This window comes from Corvus cornix, chromosome 4, assembly GCF_000738735.6.
Source record: "Corvus cornix cornix isolate S_Up_H32 chromosome 4, ASM73873v5, whole genome shotgun sequence".
In the NCBI taxonomy this organism is placed as follows: Eukaryota; Metazoa; Chordata; class Aves; order Passeriformes; family Corvidae; genus Corvus; species Corvus cornix.
Genome location: NC_046334.1, coordinates 46,935,071 through 46,953,244, shown reverse-complemented (window position 1 = coordinate 46,953,244; position 18,174 = coordinate 46,935,071). Strand labels below are relative to the sequence as shown.

The window sequence follows — 18,174 nt, the reverse complement described above, 5'->3', positions numbered from 1 at the left end:
AATCCTGTGATACCTCAGGTCCTCCGCTGGAAAGGTCGGTCCCTGCCGGCTCCAGAGGCGGGCTGCCGGGGGTCGCACCGGAGAGGGGGATGCGGCCGCGAGCCGCCGCCTGCGCTTCCCTCCGCCGGGGCCGGGCGGCGCTGGCGGCCGGCGATGACCGCCGTCGAGGCGGCAGCGAGACACCGCCCACGCCGGGGGTGGCCCCGCGTGGGTCCGGGGACGCGAGGGCGGCGCCCGCAGCAGACAGGCGGTCAGGGACCGCGGCCGCTGCGCGTCAGCAGCGCCCGGAGAGCCGAGCGGAGCCGGGGAGGGATGCGGGCTCCGCCGGCCGCCGGGGCGAGCCCTCCCGGCGTCCCGCACTGACGGCTGCCCCGCCGCCCGCGCTCTCCTCCGGGGCTTGGCGGGGAGCCGGCGGCTCCCCGGGGCCGCGCAGCCCATGGCCAGCTCCGCGCAGCCCCCGGCCAGCTCCGCGCAGCCCCCGGCGGCGGCGGGGAGCGGTGGCCCCGACGGCGGGTCGCTGGCGGGGGGCGGCGAGACCTTCGGGGACCGCTCCCTCAGCCAGGGCCTGAGCGTGCTGGTGGGGCTGGGGCTCTGCGTGACCATGCTGGGGCTGGGCTGCGCCGTGGAGTTGGGACAGCTGGGGCAGCAGCTCCGGCGGCCCGTGGGGCTGCTGCTGGCGCTGCTGGGACAATTCGTGGCCATGCCACTGCTGGCCTTCCTCCTCGCCCTCATCTTCGCTCTGGACGAGGTGGCGGCCGTGGCTGTACTGCTGTGCGGCTGCTGCCCCGGGGGCAACCTCTCCAACCTCATGTCGGTGCTCGTCGACGGGGATATGAATCTGAGGTAGGTGCCCCGCTGCCCCTCGCCGCCAGCCGGCCGGGGGCTGCGGCTGCCCCGGGACGCGGGGAGGGTTCGCTGGGCACCTGCCGCCGGTGGAGCCGGGACGGGCGGGCGCGGCGCGCTGGGAATCGCCAGCACTGCTCTCCTGCCTCTCCCGTGGCGGATGTTACATGAGCCCCGACACACGCCTCCTGCCTCCTTCCCTAAAAAAGCTTTGCCTGCCCGTGCCCTGGCCAGGGCAGGGAAAGGGGTGGAGGATGGAGAGGGTAGAGAGGAGAGAGGAGAGAGGAGAGAGAGCGGGCTCTTGCCGTGAGAAGCGCCCGGCCGGCTGCAGAACCCTCTTCCAGCGGGGGTGGGGGCTCCCCGGGGCTGCCCCCGGCCAGACGGGCAGTGATGGGGCATTTCTTTGGTTCCCCCGGCGCAGCATTATCATGACGGCCTCGTCCACGTTGCTGGCCCTCTTCCTGATGCCCCTCTGCCTCTGGATCTACAGCCGCTACTGGATCAACACGGCCGTGGTGCAGCTGCTGCCCCTGGGGGCGGTAAGCCTGACGCTGGGCAGCACCCTGCTGCCCATCGGCCTGGGGGTGCTCATCCGCTACCGGCACCCCCGCGCCGCCGACCTCCTGGTCAAGGTAGGCACGGCGCCCGGAAGGGAAGAGGGCGGCCACGCTGCGGGGGATGCCCGGGGACGGCGCCGGGGACGGGGGGCCGACGGCAGTAAGCTTTCAGGTCCCTCCAAACCGATGTTAGTCTCACACAGGCATATTCTACTTAGGTAGAACACAAGGACTTACAGTCTTGAAATAAAAGGGTGGGGCAAAGAAAGCGAGGGAAAGGGCGGGTTACCTCCTATCGCAGCGCACAGGAAGGAGGGCAGCGTAGTGCTGCATCCTGGCAGACATCCTGGACCCTGTAGCAGAGGCATTCCATGACATCCTGCTTTCTCCCCACTCTTGCTGCACCCAGGTCAGGCAAAACCAACCTGCGAGAATGGCCACACTGCCTTAAAACATGCAACTAAATTAGCTTAATTGAGAAAGGAAGAGTGAGGCACAAGTCCTGACTCTTGTTTCCCAGCAAGTCATCCCAAAGCAAAATGATGGAGGCTGACCTCAGCCCGTTCCTTTCCGGGGATATGATCAAACGCCACTAAAATCCCAGGCCAGGAGAAAGCCTGGGAAGGGCAGTGCAACCATGTTTTGCAGTTTAGACTCCTTAGCAAGCCTCTACCTACTGTGCTTATCCTTTTAAAATAATAACCCTTATGTTGTTTATCAATGTCTGTATCTGTTGCCAGATTTCCCTGTGGTCCCTCTTGGTGACTCTGGTGATCCTGTTCATCCTGACTGGGACCATGCTGGGCCCAGATCTGCTGGCACAGATTCCTGCATCTGTCTATGCCATTGCAGTGCTGATGCCTCTGGCAGGGTACGCCTTGGGATACGGCTTAGCCACGGTCTTTAAAATGCCCCCACACTGCAGGAGAACAGTGTCTTTGGAAACAGGGTGCCAAAACGTCCAGCTCTGCACTGCCATCCTAAAACTCACCTTCTCCCCGGAGCTCATAGGGAGCATGTACATGTTCCCCTTGCTTTATGCGCTTTTTCAGTCAGCAGAAGCGGGACTGTTTGTGCTGGCATACAAGATGTACGGAAGAGACAGCTACAAGCAAGATACACTTGGTGAAGAGGAAGACACAGATATTTCGTACAAGAAACTGAAGGAAGAGGAGGTAGCCGATACTTCATATGGCACAGTGACCACAGAGGAGCACAACTCCATTCAGATGGAGCCGACTCAGACGGCGCTTTAGGCAAGACAAAGAGGTAACTCCCCAAGACATGAATGTGTGTTGTGCTTGCAACCAGGCTGGGGCTGTGCTCGCTGCTGTGCAAGCGGAGCTGCCCGGCCTCCATCGTTTCTCCAGCTGCTCCCATTGTACAAGGTGATATGTGTTTATTACCGTGACAGTTCTACTTCCTCAAAAATAAATGTGGGGGAAAAAAACAAAAAGAAGAAAAAGTATCACTGCAACACAGACCAGTAACTGTAAAACTTCATGTAAGGAGACTGCTGCCTGGCTGAGTGCAGCAGGAATGGGTAGAAGGAAGGAAACAGTGTTCTACAGAGTCAAAGCCAATTCAGCGTCAGTATGGATGACAGAAAAAAACCACGTCGCGCGTGTATCTCTGTGCCTCCCACCTGCTGTAAAAGCATTGTTCTCATTGCTCTCACCACAAATACATGGCGAAGCCGAACCAAACCCGTGTTCTCCGCTGTTTAGTCCCTTGGAGGCAATTAACAGCCGCACTGCCTGGTTCAGCTGGGGAGCTGTGAGGAGGGTGGGGGATGGCCCCGCACCAGGTGGGGATGGGAAAGGGCGGCAAGGCCGTCGCCCGTAGGGGGCGAGGGAAACCCAGCCCCTCCCCGGGGGTATTTAAGGCCGCCTCCCGGGAGTTGCCCTGGGTCCGGTGCGATGGCTGAGAAGGAGATGGCGAGCTATCTCTACCCCGCCTACCACCCCTACTCCTACCGCTACCCGCCACCTAAGGGCAAAGGAGGGGCGGCGGGCGGCTGGCGGCCGCGGGGCAGCAGCTACTTCTCGGGCTACGGGGAGGCGGCCGCCGAGTACTTCGACAACTACCAGCGGGCGCAGCTGAAGGCCATCCTCTCCCAGGTCAACCCCAACCTGACGCCGCGGCTCCGCAAGGCCAACACCAAGGAGGTGGGCGTCCAGGTGAACCCGCGGCAGGACGCCTCGGTGCAATGCTCGCTCGGGCCCCGCACGCTGCTGCGCCGCCGCCCCGGCCCCGCCGCGCCGCGGCCCCGTGAGGCGGAGCGGGAGCAGGAGCTGGGCAGCCCCGCCACCACCAGCACCCGCGCCGTGCGCTTCCCCCGCACCATCGCCGTCTACTCGCCCGTGGCGTCCCGCAGACTCACCACCTTCCTGGAGGAGCCGAGCCTGGAGCTGGAGCGGCGGCCGCAGCAGCAGGACAAGGCGGCGGCCGTCGAGGAGGAGCCGGCCGCGCTGCGGGAACAGCGGGAGGCGGAGGCGGCTGCCGTGAGGGCGAGCTGGGAGAAGCCCCCCGAGGATGGCGCCGAGCCGCTGGGGCAGCGCTCGGCCGAGCCACTCGGGCAGCGTTCGGCCGCCCCCCCGGAGCCGGCGGCGGAGGCAAGCCAGGAGGAGGCGGCCGAGGCAGAGCCGGCAGAGCCGGCAGCCCAGCCGGCAGAGCCGCCGGCCTCACCCCAGAAGCGGCAGTCGTCGGCGGGCAAGACCCGCCTGCGCTTCCAGGTGAGTGTTGGCCGCAGGGGAGCAGAGCGGGGCCGGCTGGCGCCCCCACCGTCGAATAACGTTGTCTCCGGCAGTTCCTGGAGCAGAAGTATGGGTACTACCACTGCAAGGCTTGCAACATCCGCTGGGAGAGCGCCTATGTGTGGTGCGTCCAGGGCACCAACAAGGTAGGGCCGGCTCGGATCGCCCCGGCGCGGGCTTCTCGCCGCCGCCCCTCTGCTGACCCCGGCCTTCCCCCCAGGTCTATTTCCGTCAGTTCTGCCGGACCTGCCAGAAGTCCTACAACCCGTACCGCGTGGAGGACATCACCTGCCAGGTAAGGGACCCCTGCCCTGCCCCCAGCCCGGCCACTCCCGGGCTCGGCCGCCCCCGCCGACCGCCGCTTTCTCCCTCAGAGCTGCAAGCAGACGCGGTGCACCTGCCCTGTGAAGATGCGCCACGTGGATCCCAAGAGGCCCCACCGCCAGGACCTCTGTGGGAGATGCAAAGGGAAACGCCTCTCCTGCGATAGCACATTCAGTTTCAAATACATCATCTGAATGGGATAGGGTTTTTTGTTTTTTGTTTAGGGCTCTTCTAGAAAACTGCAAGTAGAGCAGATGTTTTTGTTGTTTTTGTTGGTATTGTTGAAGGTACTTGGTGGGATGTAGCTAGGAAAGTATGAAAATAAAAGTATTGCAAAGCACACTGGAATGATCAGGTGGGTTTGTGCCCAGCTCTAAGGGTGCATATTGTAAATTCTGTAAATTGCATAGATGACAAGCCTAGAGATGTATTGTAAATCAGTGATGGCCTTGGAAGCAACTGACTCAGGACCTTGTAGACTCTTGGGTGGAAGGGGTTTCTGTTACTGCTCCTGCTCTTGAACTAATCAAACACTTGAAGTTAACATCAAATTGACATCTGCAGTAGGTAGTAGACCATCGTTCATGAACAAAATACCTAACAGGATTCACTTTGCATACCTCTATTCGATGTACCAAGTATCCTGCACCTGTTTGTCATCACTAGAAAATGATTGAGACATGCTGTGTAAGTATGGAATCACTTCTACTGGTACAGCTGATCTGCATTTAGCTAAGTTGGTGCTCTTGTCTGTAGACAAAAGCCAAAGAAAGCTTTTCAGGGATGGTTCTCACAAAATGCTGAGGGAGCCACTGATGTTATGGTGATGGTCTCTTGGTAAATGTGTTCTCATCTTACTTGCACAAGGTTATGGAGAGAAGGGACACTTCAGAGGAGCAAGGTACAATACTGCATCTGCTTGGCTTCCTCTTCAACCTGCAGATGAAGTGCAAGAGCTGTGCACTTAGTGGGTTATACTTGAAGAGTTTGATCTAGTTATAGTTTAGATGCCTGCCATCAGGGAAGGACTGAACTCCACACTTTTCTGGGTTGGTTTTGCAGTTAGGAATTATACTTCTAGTGTTTGGTAGTAAAGGCAGAACCAGCACTGGTTACTTGCACACGATACTCTCAGTAGTGGTGTCCTCTATCAGAACACCATGCTTCAGCAAAGCGTTACAAGCTGACTCGGACTAAGCACAGCATCACCATCTGAGCAGATTCACAAGCTAGTAAAACCTACACCACCACCCCAGTCTACCTTTTAGCTGTGGAGCTGGGTAAACATAGAGGAAAACATAATTTTCTGAGAATGCTACTGACACAGTTAATTTTGAAATTGAGCATAATAATGCACTAAGCCTTTTGCAGAACTCTTGAGGTAGCTTTTCTTTGAAAAGAGGGATTTTTATATTGGCTGTAACACACTTTACCTACACCTGTACCCAGCTTACTTGAGGGACCAGTCTATTAAAGGCTAAAGGGAGAACCAGTCTTAGCTCATGCTGTAGAACAGTTTTAGTGCCAGGTACTCTTGTATCCCTAAGTAGAAACTGTGTGGCAATCTAGACAAACAATATCCTTTTTATCAACATGCCTGGTTTGAGGGGCAGTGAGTGTTAATCCTATATGCTTAACTAATCTTGCTGTAAATTCCTGCCTTATTTCAATATGCCCCTTGAACCTACTGCAGTAGGCTTAATGCCTCAGTGTCAATTTATTGCTAAGTAATTTTATTTATTTGTACTGCACTCATTATTATAGCAGTGTGAGGCATTCTGGGAACAAGCAGACCTCCTGCCTCCAGAGCAGAGCATGGTTCTATTTCATGCTTCTACCTGAAGTGTTTTTCCATGTATCAACAGTAAAAGGAAATATCCCTTGTTTTACCAGCTCACTCAGACTTTCACAGCAAGTTCCATCCTTGCCCTGTTCAATTTGAAAAGCACCCCTGCAGCTGGGCAGTGTTCTCTTGTAGATTCATGTGCCTTGTACTCACCTGTAGTCACTGTGATGAGCAGTGGCAAGCTTCCAGCTTCAGGAATGCACCTGGGGCCCTCTCTGCAGCCACCTGGCCACACTGCCTCAGTTGGCAGTTGTAGCTCTGATCTGGGATGTCTTTATTTCTGAGCTTATTCCCCTCCAAGGATGTTCTTCAATGTTTTCCTGTGTGCCTTCCCATTCTAATGGCTGTAGTCTGTTCCCGATGTGTGTGGTGAGAAACTGCGATGAGTCTGTGCACCTTGGTAATGAGTCAGAGAACTGAAGCCCTGTGCCATGTCAGTATTGAAGTCATGGCAATATGAGCAGTTGAATGCTTCTGATTTATACAAGAATCCTCACAAAATATTGCTTTGAGGATTACTTCTGTGAATATGGTGACTCTTATGTGATTATCAGAACTAACCCAAAGTGATATTTAGTACAACTTAAGGGCTGTCATCTCCATGAACTACAGTCAAAGCAGCAGTTGGTCCTGCTTGGTAAGATGTAGAACAGGCCTAGCTGATGTGAACTGGATGTTGTGCTTCAGCAGCAACTGATCAAGCAAAGAGCTGATGAAGGCTCCAAGTGGTAGGCAGCAGCAAGGAGCCACCCCTGCTTTCATCAGCTACTACAAGGCTCTGTGGCTGGAGGAGTACAATGCAGTGGGCAGCCATATTAAACAAGCCTTCCTTAATCCTGTAGCATTCTGCAGTTCCAGAGTAATTCTATGTGTCATCCCTCTTACATCAATATGTTAATGCTTTTACTGCTGCTGCCAAAGTACAATTCTGTACTTTCTAGTTCCTTTTCAGCTTTACTGCCATGTCATGTCCATGGCAGCACACACTGACTGTGGGCACTGATTCCTAGACTCAGTAGGAAGAAGGAAAGCTACTCCTGGCCTATGTGATAATGCCAAGTGGAAAGGAACAGCCTTCATACTGCCAGTTCTTCAAAGCTATCCTGAACTTGCCCTGTACAGCTTTTTCATTAAGGGATTCTGTTGCACACGTTAGCTCAGTCAGTGCTGTATTTTCTGCATCTTACATGAGGTGTCTGATGTTTTGCTTATTTCTAGACAGCTTTACCATAGCTTCAGATTTGGCACAGACCTGGCACCAGGTAATGCAGGGTAACAGCTCATGCAGTAGTTGAGGAATACTTTTTGAAAAGCTTCATGAAATTAAAGCAATACCAAAAGACACCCTAACATGGTTCTGTTCCATAGGGCAGGTTCCACTAGCCATTATAAATGAAAGGAGATGTATAACATAAGGAATTACATATATGAATTCAGGTTTGAGTTTCATGATAAATCCATCAGCAGCTTCAGAAGATGCCTAGGAAAAATGCTGCTGCAATGACAGGACATAAGAGGAAAAAAATTACTTCAGGGCACCCAGGCCTCTGCTGTCAGTGTTTAATCTGTATAGCTAAAGTATTTAAACTCTAGCTTGTAAAAATACACAAAATGACAGATACAATGTCTTTTATTTTTACAAAAAAAGCTGGTAAAAGATGATGTAAATAAAAGTGTAATGCACCCCTAAATAAAACTACTTATCCCCGGTAAATACTAGTTAAATAATTAAGAACACCATCTACAGTACCACAAAACCATCAAAATAATTCAATTTTATCAGGGACAGGGAAAAAAAATACAGTGAATATGGATGTGCCTTGACCAGTTACAGAACTTGTTAGGATAACATAACTACTGTCAGCAGTCCAACAGTGTGCACAGTGCCTTCAATTAATGCATTTCAGCATAATTACATTTCTAGTGGAGCCTAATTCCCCCAAAAAGGCAGAGCTAAGAATTTCAATTCTACATTCTAAACTCTGGAATTAGAGCCCATTAAAAAAAATCACAGTGGGTAAGAGATGTATATAAAAATACTGGGTGTTCCTTTCAAATCACAGGAATTGTGGGACTACATTCTTTTTTTCTGTTTTTTTTTTCTTCTGCTTTTTTTTTTTCCTACAAAATGCTATAGGTTTCAACAGAATCCAGTTTGACACTGAACTATGAGTATATTGCCTGTTTGCATGTTTTAGTAGTCAGGGTTTATTTTTGGTTGTTTGTTTGTTTTTTTCTCTATATAGTCCCAATTCCTTAGGCTTCAGTTGAGTCATGAAGATGCATATATGTGCATTCAAACTCTTCAAACCCTGCAGGCTACTCAGACTGCAAGTACTGCATGTGACTACCAGGGAACGCCCCTTCTCCTCATAGCTTTATACACCTACTGTTTTAACAGTGCATTGCACAAATTTACAAGAAAAATACTGGTTTTGCACTATACAGTTTCTAGAATATATACAGAATAAAATAAGTTAACTTCTAATGAGAATTGCTGATGGGCAGCATATATCTTTAATATACATTTTTAAAGTCTCTGCAGGCAGCTACTTTTTGGTTAGTTGTTATCAATATTTGTAACATAAGCACTGGTCAGAGAACTGAGCAGCATTCCAATAAAGTTAACAGATATATTATTTCTTTTAGAATCACTGGGAAATCCCAGTTTAAAATATTATTAAATGTCCTAACATTTACACACTATGAGGATTAGATCTAATAAAATAAAATTTCTTCAAAAATAATCTTGCAGCTCTTTTAAGCATGCTCTGGGACCTTATTTAACAATCATCCACACCTTCAAAAAACAACTGTCACATAGCCATACATTCTAACTTACACACATCATTTCCTTATTACAGACAACAAAAGCAAATAAAACACCGAGAAGTCAATGTTTTTTGCAGTCATTTGTCATTCTACTCATGTTTGACTGCACATTCTTCATGACGTTGCTAAGTGTCTCATTAGGTGTTGATGATTTTATCTACTACTGCTGGAAAGCCAGGAAGCCTTGCAGGTCTTCAGCCAAAATAAATGAGCCTTGATTTTAGCCTCATCCCACCTGCGATACTGATTCAACCTGTAGAGGCTGTTACTGCAAACATCATTTATAGTTCTGTTACAACAGAAAATAATGCATATGGTATGCATTACATTTAAGCCCTTTTCCTTTCATGTAGTTTTTATACATAAATTTAATAAAAAAATACTACTGCCACACAGGCTGCTGTGTAGAAAGAGCAGTCAAGTAGGATGTTCACTTCAATTTTCAGGGTTTTACTTCTGATGAAGAGTTTCTTGCTGTGATAAAAGTGTGTTGGTTGTCAAGATTGCTGGAGGTTTGTTTTTGTTTTTTTTTTTGTGAAAGGTGCTCAATAATAGTCTGAAGTGTCTTCATCATCAGTTCTTTTCTAAATGACAGTTATTCAGAATCCAGTGGTGACAAGATTTATTCCTGGTTTGATCTTCCCTAGAAGCTGACAGGATTGCACCATACGGAGAGACTCTCGAATTTCTAGATTAAGTTCCATCAGTTTTGAGCTGGCTTCAGACATATCTTGGTTGGAGCCTACTACTGCAAAGCTGCCCGTTTGGCCAAGTGTCTGATGACGGAAATAGATGTGCAGCAATGTCTGAACTGGGTCATCTTCAGAACTGCCAAAGATGTCGTGGGGCCAAATAGATCTGTAAACACACCGTTTGGATTTAAACATTAAAAAAAATTTAAATGTTCAAATGTTCTTTAAACAGACATTTGAACAGAAGACAGGAAAATGCAAGAGAAAATAACATGCAATTTCGATTTAAAAATCAAAAGTTTAAGTATTTTTGTTCTTTAAGCAGATATTTGAACAAAAGACATAGAGAAATGTTTCTTCCATAGTCCAGGTACGTAACAGTATCATTTCTCAGAGGTAAATTCTAAAGAACAAGTACTACTAAAACAGATTTTTATTTTTTTAAATTATTTTAAGAAAAAGACAAGCTGTAATGAAGCAACAGCATTTGTCCTTTTCTACAAGGACATCCAGCAAGAACTGAAGAAAAAAGGAATAGTGCCTATCTCTGTTTTTAATTTTAGAAGGTCTATTAAGAAACTCAAGATTTAAAAGCAATCCTTAAAAACTTACCTGAAAGCCTTGACCTGTGCCACAGCTGACACAAACTCCTTGTTTCTCAGGGATTCAATGAGAGAGTGAATAGCTGTTTCTGTGCTAGCTTGGGAAGCCTCTGCAATTTCAATTTCTTCGATACCACTGTCAGACACCGCCTCGGCCTCTTTCAGGCAGCTCTCCAAAAGAGCAAGTTCTTCAGACATGTTTATTACCTAAAACAGGTATAAGTTATCTTTTCTAGTTTAAATATGTTTTCAGCCAAATTAATTTTCAGAAGATCAGATTTTTATTTTTCCTCCTCAATGCAATAATGAGAAATAGAAAAAGAACACCCAAATATTTTCTGCAGTTGCTTAAGTATACAGTTAATTTAATGGCCCAAGCATGCATGTCAAGTATTTGGGCTTTCCCCGATGAAGTTTCCATCTTAGTTCCTTTAAAATGTAATTCAAAAAGTAAATTTATTTTCTCCCCACATTACTCAATAACGAACTGACAAAAAGAATTAAACATTTCAGAAAAGTATGACAGCAATGGTGCCATTATAAAGACATCTTAAATACGAAGGAAAATATATGGAAGACTGGTAACCCAGCACAGTAGCACAGCCAGTGTATATAATATTATCTTTGGCTTTAGCTGCAAGGCCTGAGTAAAACACAAGGCAGAACATGATTCTGCATCTGAGTAACTTAGGCAAGAAGTGGGACTGATGTGATGCCAACCTTCCACAACATTCTTCAAACACAAACTTATTTGCAGCCTCTACAAAAATCTGGAAATACAAGTGAGGAACATGCTCAGTTTTTTTCTGAAGCTACTCATAAACCAAAGACTTTCACTAAGGTGTTTCATGTTCCTCCCTTCTATATCAAGCAAGACCTAGTTTTTTTTTTCTGCTACCCCCGTTTATTGCATTCCAGACCCAGGGGAGAACTTACAGAAGACATTATTAATATCATAATGCACGCAACTCGATTAACAGCATGTATGTACTACATGTGCACACTGAAAGACACGTTTTACTTCTGAAGTTACTACAACTAAAAATCAGGCATAAGAGGTCTAGAATGCACTAACTGTTTAGGATGGGGACTAAGGTTGCAGAGTAATTGAATGGTGGCTGAAATGACAGTTAAATGAATCAGTTGGTAGCAAGCGATGATGTTTGTTATAGGAAACACCAGGTCGATGGAAAGGGGCTTTCACCACAGAGCTCCGTTGAGTGGAGTTGATGTGCCTTGATTGTAGCTTGATTAGAATGCACCAGGAGTGCTACTGAAATATTTAAAATCCTCATCACTGGACTCCCTACATTCTTGTCTTTTTTTAAAGAGCTTTCAAGCTGTACAAAAATCAACACAGGTAATTGAACATCTCAGGGAATTCTTGTAAGCTCTACTTAAATATTTTATTAATTGGCTATAAAACAGCTGGAACCCTCGTCGAGTTTCTAAAAAGATATCCCACTGATGAAAGCATTATCAAAATGTATTTTAAATTGTCTGCTTTTAAAATGTCAACAATTACTAGCTGAGTGGCATGGTTTTCATTACCTCTGCTTCTTTCTTGATTGTTTTTACTTGACTGATGAGTTTGCAATAGGCTTGGAAGAGAAGCAGCAACTGGAAATGCAACTTGTATAGCCTCCGACACAACTCCAACTCCTACAAATATAAACAACACTATTATATTCAGGAACTGCAAACCTCTTCCAGTACAAGAGACAATAAATCACAACTTCTTCAGTACAGAGTGTGCAAAATTAAAAGTAGTTAATTTGGTTACTAAAGAAAATGCCAAAAATATTCAGAAGCTAACATACAGTAAGCTAATGAAAAGCAGGTGAAAGCTTCATTCAGTTCTAGATTTACAAGTAGCATCTTACATAGATTTAAAGTTCACTTTTTAATAAGTTACATTTCCAAGAAGGGGGGTGGAGTGGGATGTGAAGTGATTCAAAAGGCATTTTGAAATGTCTGGAACATTTAAAGATTTCATGTCTCAAAAACAAGGTAAGAGTTTCATAGATCACTTACTTTTATTGTTGATATTTTACTGTTTTAAATTCAAGATCTAATATCCAAAAGAAGCAGTTGTGGTCCATAAGTATAGGATCTTTCATAAACATTAATATTTATATTGTAAGCACAGTATATAACCTGGCCCTTAGCTTACACTGCCTGACAGAGTAGGAGGAAAATAATTCCATTCCTGGAGGCAAGAAAAATGTTTTCTTTATAAAAGGTAGCCCTTATTCTTCTTTAGAAAATAACACATTATATATTCTTAAGCAAATGAAATAGCAGTATTAACTTACACACTGTCTTGCTTCCATTTTTATGCCTCTAAAACACTGGTCAGAAGTGCAGACAGTGTTAATACTGCTTCACATACAGACATAAAAGCTAGTGCTAATGGAATAATCTTTATAACATTCTACTAACTACAGGATCCTATTATCTACAAAGGACCAACAGTCTAATGGGTTAGATGATGCAAAACTGAAGCACACAGCATTTCTGTAATAGTCTAGGACAAGACATCATTATTTCACAAATGGACAAGACAGATGGAGACTAGTTTGGTGACTGGCTTGGTTAAGTATTTGATAAATCAAGAACTGTCACTTACTGCTAGAATTTCCATTTGCTAAGCAAGAAGATGAGCAGGTCACAAAAATACAAAGAAAGAAAAAAGAGCAAGAATTAGTGTAGGAAATAATCTTAATTAGGGTAAAAGATGTCCCAGGTAAAATGGAGGAAGAAATACAAGTAACATGCTCCAAATATATCCTGAATGTAAAAAAAAAAAATTAACAGGCTGAATTTGGTGTAAAATTACTTGCTGCTATAACTAAAGATAGACAACATTGGCTTTGTTGTCCCACAGCATCAGTAACACTCTTACAACCCTGTCTGGTCTTTATACCTTGTGTAGTCTGAAGGGTGCACAAATTTAAGGTAATCAAAATCAAGGACACTTAGGTCTGAACATCTGTACAATGCTTCTTACTTGTTCTGTATGACAACAATTTAAGCAAAAATATTGCGTTTTAAAATTGGAGATGCAAGGTTAATTTGGATTCTGAATCAGTTTAGAAATTCTTGGGTTTGCTAAACTCAATTCTCAATACCTCTGAGAGATTTCTGTAATGTAATTGCACTTGGTTTTTACAAGCCATTTAAAAAAAAATGTTTGGGGAAGAGGAATAGGGAGAGAAATAGCCAGAAAATATATTTGTCAGACTAGGAACATGAACTTCACCACTCCTGTGCTTTGTACAGCACTAAGCGTATTGATGGCACTTAGGCACGTACAGTGGTCATAGCAAACCAGATCACAGAATCATAGAATATCCTGAGTTGGAAGGGTTCTACAAGGATCACTTAAGCCCAACTCCTGGCCCTGCACAGAACAACCCCATTGGAATCACACCATGTGCCTGAGAGCAAAACATATGAAGATGTCTGACTCCCAACAGACAGAAGCAGCTGAGCTTTTCTAAGCACATAGCTGTACACGATGTTATGGTAAGCTACATACTGTGTGCTTCACAGGTTATAAACACTGCATGTTTTTGTTGCACTGCATGTTTTTGTTCTGCACTCTGTGCTATTATATACACAGCACAATTATTTGTAAGTGAAAACTTCTGATCCACAGAACACTGAAGACATAAGATCTTGAACTGCAGAAGTTAACATGCATTCAATGACTCACTTCAATGAAGCAGAGAGAATCAGATTTTGAGAAATGGCAGGGTTGACTATTTAATAATTTTAGTCATTAAGTAGTAGTGGTCTTAAAGCCAAGTCTCATTATTACTGTAAGCCATAATTAATCTCTTTCCCCCAAATCACACCTTGATAGCTACCTTTTAAAAATTCAAGAGAGGTTTTCTTTTAAAAATGGCTTTGTACTGCTTCAGTGTCTTTCACATACATGCTTACTTGAGAAATAATCTGATATTTCTACCTGCCTGTCCTGTAGAAACAGTCTAGCCAGAATCCAGATGCATTCTTTCAGGCTTGCTTGTGCTAATAGCCAGAACTGAATAATTGGATTTACTTGCAAGTCTGCTGGCAAAGCACAAGCCAGAACAGAATTAATCTTGCTCTTTCTTAGCTGTATGGACCACAGTGCTAAAAATTAGTAAGAAAATCTTATTTGTGTTAGTGAATGAAAAATATCTGTTTTCCTGAGCAAGATAACACACATTTTTAGCATTAACTGGTTGACTGCTTAGACTTAGCAGCCCCACATTCCATTTACAAGGACTTTTGAAGAATTACCAGCACACCTCCCTCACAGGCTAGGATTAAAAACCAAAATCAAAACAGGTCCCCACAAATAATCATCAGTGTGATTGGTCACAAACTCCTTTTCAGAGGCTATCTTCAAGCCTTGCAGAAACAGAGAAGATAGGCCAAACTGCCTTGCTGGGGAATCATGGATTCTCTCTGTACAAGCTATTTGAAAGCCTGCATGTTGCTTGTCTTCCATTTCTTAGTTCCCCCAGCTATACAGTAGGAACAGTAACACGTTCATGACAAGAATGGTTCTGTTCTAACAGCTAAATGTTAGAACAGTTTCTTGGTGTATGTAAACCAAATTGTAAGTATGAACTGAAATACATAAATTTTTTTATTAATATATACAGCATGTACTGTATTGTAATAGTAATTGTTGTTATATCTATTTCTAAAGACATACCAGTCAGTATACAAACATGTATACTTAGTGTAAAATACACTAAAGTATGTGTTCATAGGCAAGACAAAAGTCCTTCCAAATGGTAGCACATTATTTTGCTGGTTTTATATTAGCTAAGATTATCCACAATTTTTTTTTTTAATGTGCAACTTCAGTGCAGTATAAAAATTAACAGTATATTATCAGATGCTCACTGCTCTAGAAACTGAGGCACATTTTGTGATTGAATTAAAAAACCCCAAACATGTATGTATATATATATATGAAGAACAGCAAAAGAAAACTGTATAAAAGAAGAAATAGTCCAAAGATACAGCAGACATTTCTGTTCCTGAAGACTACATCTTCAGCAGCAGAAACATGACCAAGTGCATCAATGAATAGTTCAATTGAATAAAAGAAATAAAATTCCTCCTTTCTCAGCTTGGATTTGAGGTTTTTGTCAAACTGTCACTGTGAAAAGGTAAGTTCATCTGCCACCTGCAGTACTCTCTTACATCTTTCACTGTCCTTACCACTGTGCTTCAGATGGCAGATTCCTGGTACCTGCTAATGTCGGGTTTTGGATTTTCTTTTTTTACCGTATCAGTATTATGTATCTATTCTGTTTTAAAAAAACCCCAGTCCTAGTCCATTTGGGGAAAAGCTATCACTTACTATAGCAATTAGTAGTATTAAACATGGATGATGCCATGCAAATACATACAAAATATTCAACTAATATTAATGGTTACTTAACCTATTGTTAGATAATATTTTGACAGAAGTGTTTTATGAGCTTTCTGCTATACTGCTACTTTACTCCCTGCTCCTTCTCACCCAAATTGGCTCCAGAAAGGTCTTACGTAGTTCTATAGTACTAACTATATTAAATTCAACAGAAGTTTTTGAGTAGACAATGTATCTGAGCATATAACCAGAATATTAATCTTTTTTTCTTCTAGAAACAGCAGCAGAAAAGCTGACTTGCTGGTACACAGATGGTATCTAGTCTGCTTATCTACTCAATGTTATTAAGTCTAGAACCCAAGACAGATTGCCAGCTTTTATTAAGAAGACCCATTCTTATTACCACTTCATGAGACTCTGAGTTTCCAAAAGATAGGATGATAACTGAAATGAAAAGCTTTTCATACATTTTTAATCTCTCTACAAGTATTAGAATTTTTGTGTCATAAAGATGATTTTTAATCTCATATCCTGAGACTCATAAATGACATACACCTACCTGGGCATCTGTGTTAGTCCCATGAATACCATCATCAGTACCAAATGTCCTTTTGCAGTCTTCTAGCCACTGCAAAATAAATATAAACAAGATTAAAAATCTTCTGAAACAGAGCAAACTGAAGACTGTGCTAAAACTGCTTAAGACACTTTGTCTTGTACAATCTCGGGTAACATAAGAAATTGTGATATGAAATCAGTTGTTTACCAATGTTGTTTGCAGTATCCACTCTGATAAATCACTTTGTAGCCTTTATTGTGTCCCTTGTGTTGTAATTTTCCTGTAGCCTTCATTACCCAAGACGGAGACAGTACACTTCAGCATAAATACTAACCCATGATTGAATTGATACTGTTACAGGAAAATGTGTGAGAGGGTGGAAGCAGAAACATCCCTCTCTTTACTTCCGGCACAAGGTTTACACCAACGTGATTTATCAGCCTTTAAAATATACTACTAATTCACATTAGAGAATAAGCCTGTTACATTTCTTGGGACTACTTTAGAAACAGAAGGAAATAGAGTTCTCCTGTGTAAGTAGATGTAAATGCAGGTTTACAGAATGGAACAAAAAAACCAAAATTCTCCAGCAGGAGTTTAGCATCACCTCCCATTCATACAAGCCAAGGAGATGAAGTATTCTTGCACTACACAATGCAAACCTGCAGGTCCCACTCAGGGCTGTACTTAACTCCAGTTCCTATAGCAGACAACAAGTTTATTAATTTCAGTGGGCAGTCTCTTTCTCTACCCTTAAACCAACCATGCAAATTTCTCAAAAAATAACCTCCATGGGTACTGGCATTCACACGAGTATCTGTGTTACTACAAAGCATTTACAGAATCAAGTATGTTCTTTTTGGACAATACAACCTGATCATCCCATTGACACAGGGCCCAGCATATTTTTCTGTACAGTACAAACAACTGCAAGCATGGGTATTACTGAAATGGGAATGCATCGTGTTGAGAGAAAGTGCATAATATCTTCTGAAATGAAGAATAGGCTCTATACATCCAAGGAAGAATAATTTAGCCTACTGCATGTGTTTGGTATTTTGAATCTCAGAGGGAATCTTGGTGACCTTTTTCTAACCTCTGTCTGATGCAAGAAAAAGAAAAATGTGATTTCCCATCTGCTCAATTTAATAAAGGTTACTTAGTGAATTAACTAGGCCTGTGTGCTCATCAAGAGGAGAAATGGAATTCTCTGAACATTGCAGTGTCAGTTTCAATTAGTGACATGGATACCAACATCCAGAGCAAATCTCATTTTTCTTTTTATCAGACAGCATCCATCAGGAATGATGGAATAGGTTTGCACTGGAACAAACAGATCAGCAATTGGGCAGCTAGTATTTATTTTCACACGCTGCCCTTTTAAGATCTTTTTGTAAATCTTAGAACCAGTGTGAATAAAGGGTGTGCCTAGAATGCTGTGTCTATAAGCTTGTATTTTCTATTACATTTATCTGATTCAGTGTCTTTGTCCCTAATACACAGATGAAGTCCAAGCAGTCTCCTTGCAAGAAAATAGAACAATAGCTCCAAAAAGGTGACAAAATTAATTTGCTAAGAATTTTTACAGAATATATGTTCAGCATGGTAGAAAGATCTAATTTTTTTTTTTTTTTGAATAGTGTGATAGAATAACCTTCTTTATGTGTTTGCTCTTTATCAATTCCTGTTTTCTCCATCTATCTCCTACATAGGAGCATAACACAGGGAAATCTGGGGCTGGTCTTGGTCATAGCACAGGTTGGTTTGCCAGATTAAACCCTTA

At 44.3% G+C, this 18,174-nt stretch overlaps 3 protein-coding genes across 19 annotated transcripts in view; 2 read left to right on the top strand and 1 right to left on the bottom strand.

The window, feature by feature from the left end:
- Positions 1-247: 247 nt before the first annotated feature.
- On the top strand, positions 248-3,106 carry SLC10A4 (solute carrier family 10 member 4). The gene is made up of 3 exons (XM_039551623.1): positions 248-843; positions 1,265-1,475; positions 2,141-3,106. The coding sequence occupies exons 1-3, from the start codon at positions 437-439 to the stop codon at positions 2,654-2,656; spliced, it is 1,134 nt and encodes a 377-aa protein (XP_039407557.1). The 5' UTR covers positions 248-436; the 3' UTR covers positions 2,657-3,106.
- A 228-nt stretch (positions 3,107-3,334) lies between these two features.
- Positions 3,335-4,680, top strand: ZAR1 (zygote arrest 1). The gene is made up of 4 exons (XM_039551624.1): positions 3,335-4,135; positions 4,210-4,302; positions 4,377-4,451; positions 4,531-4,680. Exons 1-4 carry the CDS (start codon positions 3,335-3,337, stop codon positions 4,672-4,674), a joined length of 1,113 nt encoding a protein of 370 aa, XP_039407558.1. The 3' UTR covers positions 4,675-4,680.
- Positions 4,681-7,938: 3,258 nt separating this feature from the next.
- The window catches only part of FRYL (FRY like transcription coactivator), a 170,080-nt gene continuing 159,844 nt past the window's right edge, over positions 7,939-18,174 (bottom strand). For 14 of the 17 annotated variants that reach the window (XM_010401705.4, XM_039551620.1, XM_039551619.1 and 11 more), the window contains 5 exons: positions 16,392-16,460; positions 13,082-13,099; positions 12,004-12,114; positions 10,463-10,659; positions 7,939-10,016 (listed from right to left, as the gene is read on the bottom strand). In XM_010401705.4, the coding sequence (XP_010400007.2) occupies positions 9,758-10,016; positions 10,463-10,659; positions 12,004-12,114; positions 13,082-13,099; positions 16,392-16,460 (654 nt within the window). In that variant the 3' untranslated portion in view covers positions 7,939-9,757. The remainder of the gene's footprint in view (positions 10,017-10,462; positions 10,660-12,003; positions 12,115-13,081; positions 13,100-16,391; positions 16,461-18,174) is intronic. The other 3 variants (XM_019287071.3, XM_039551621.1, XM_010401702.4) reach the window with 1 other exon arrangement.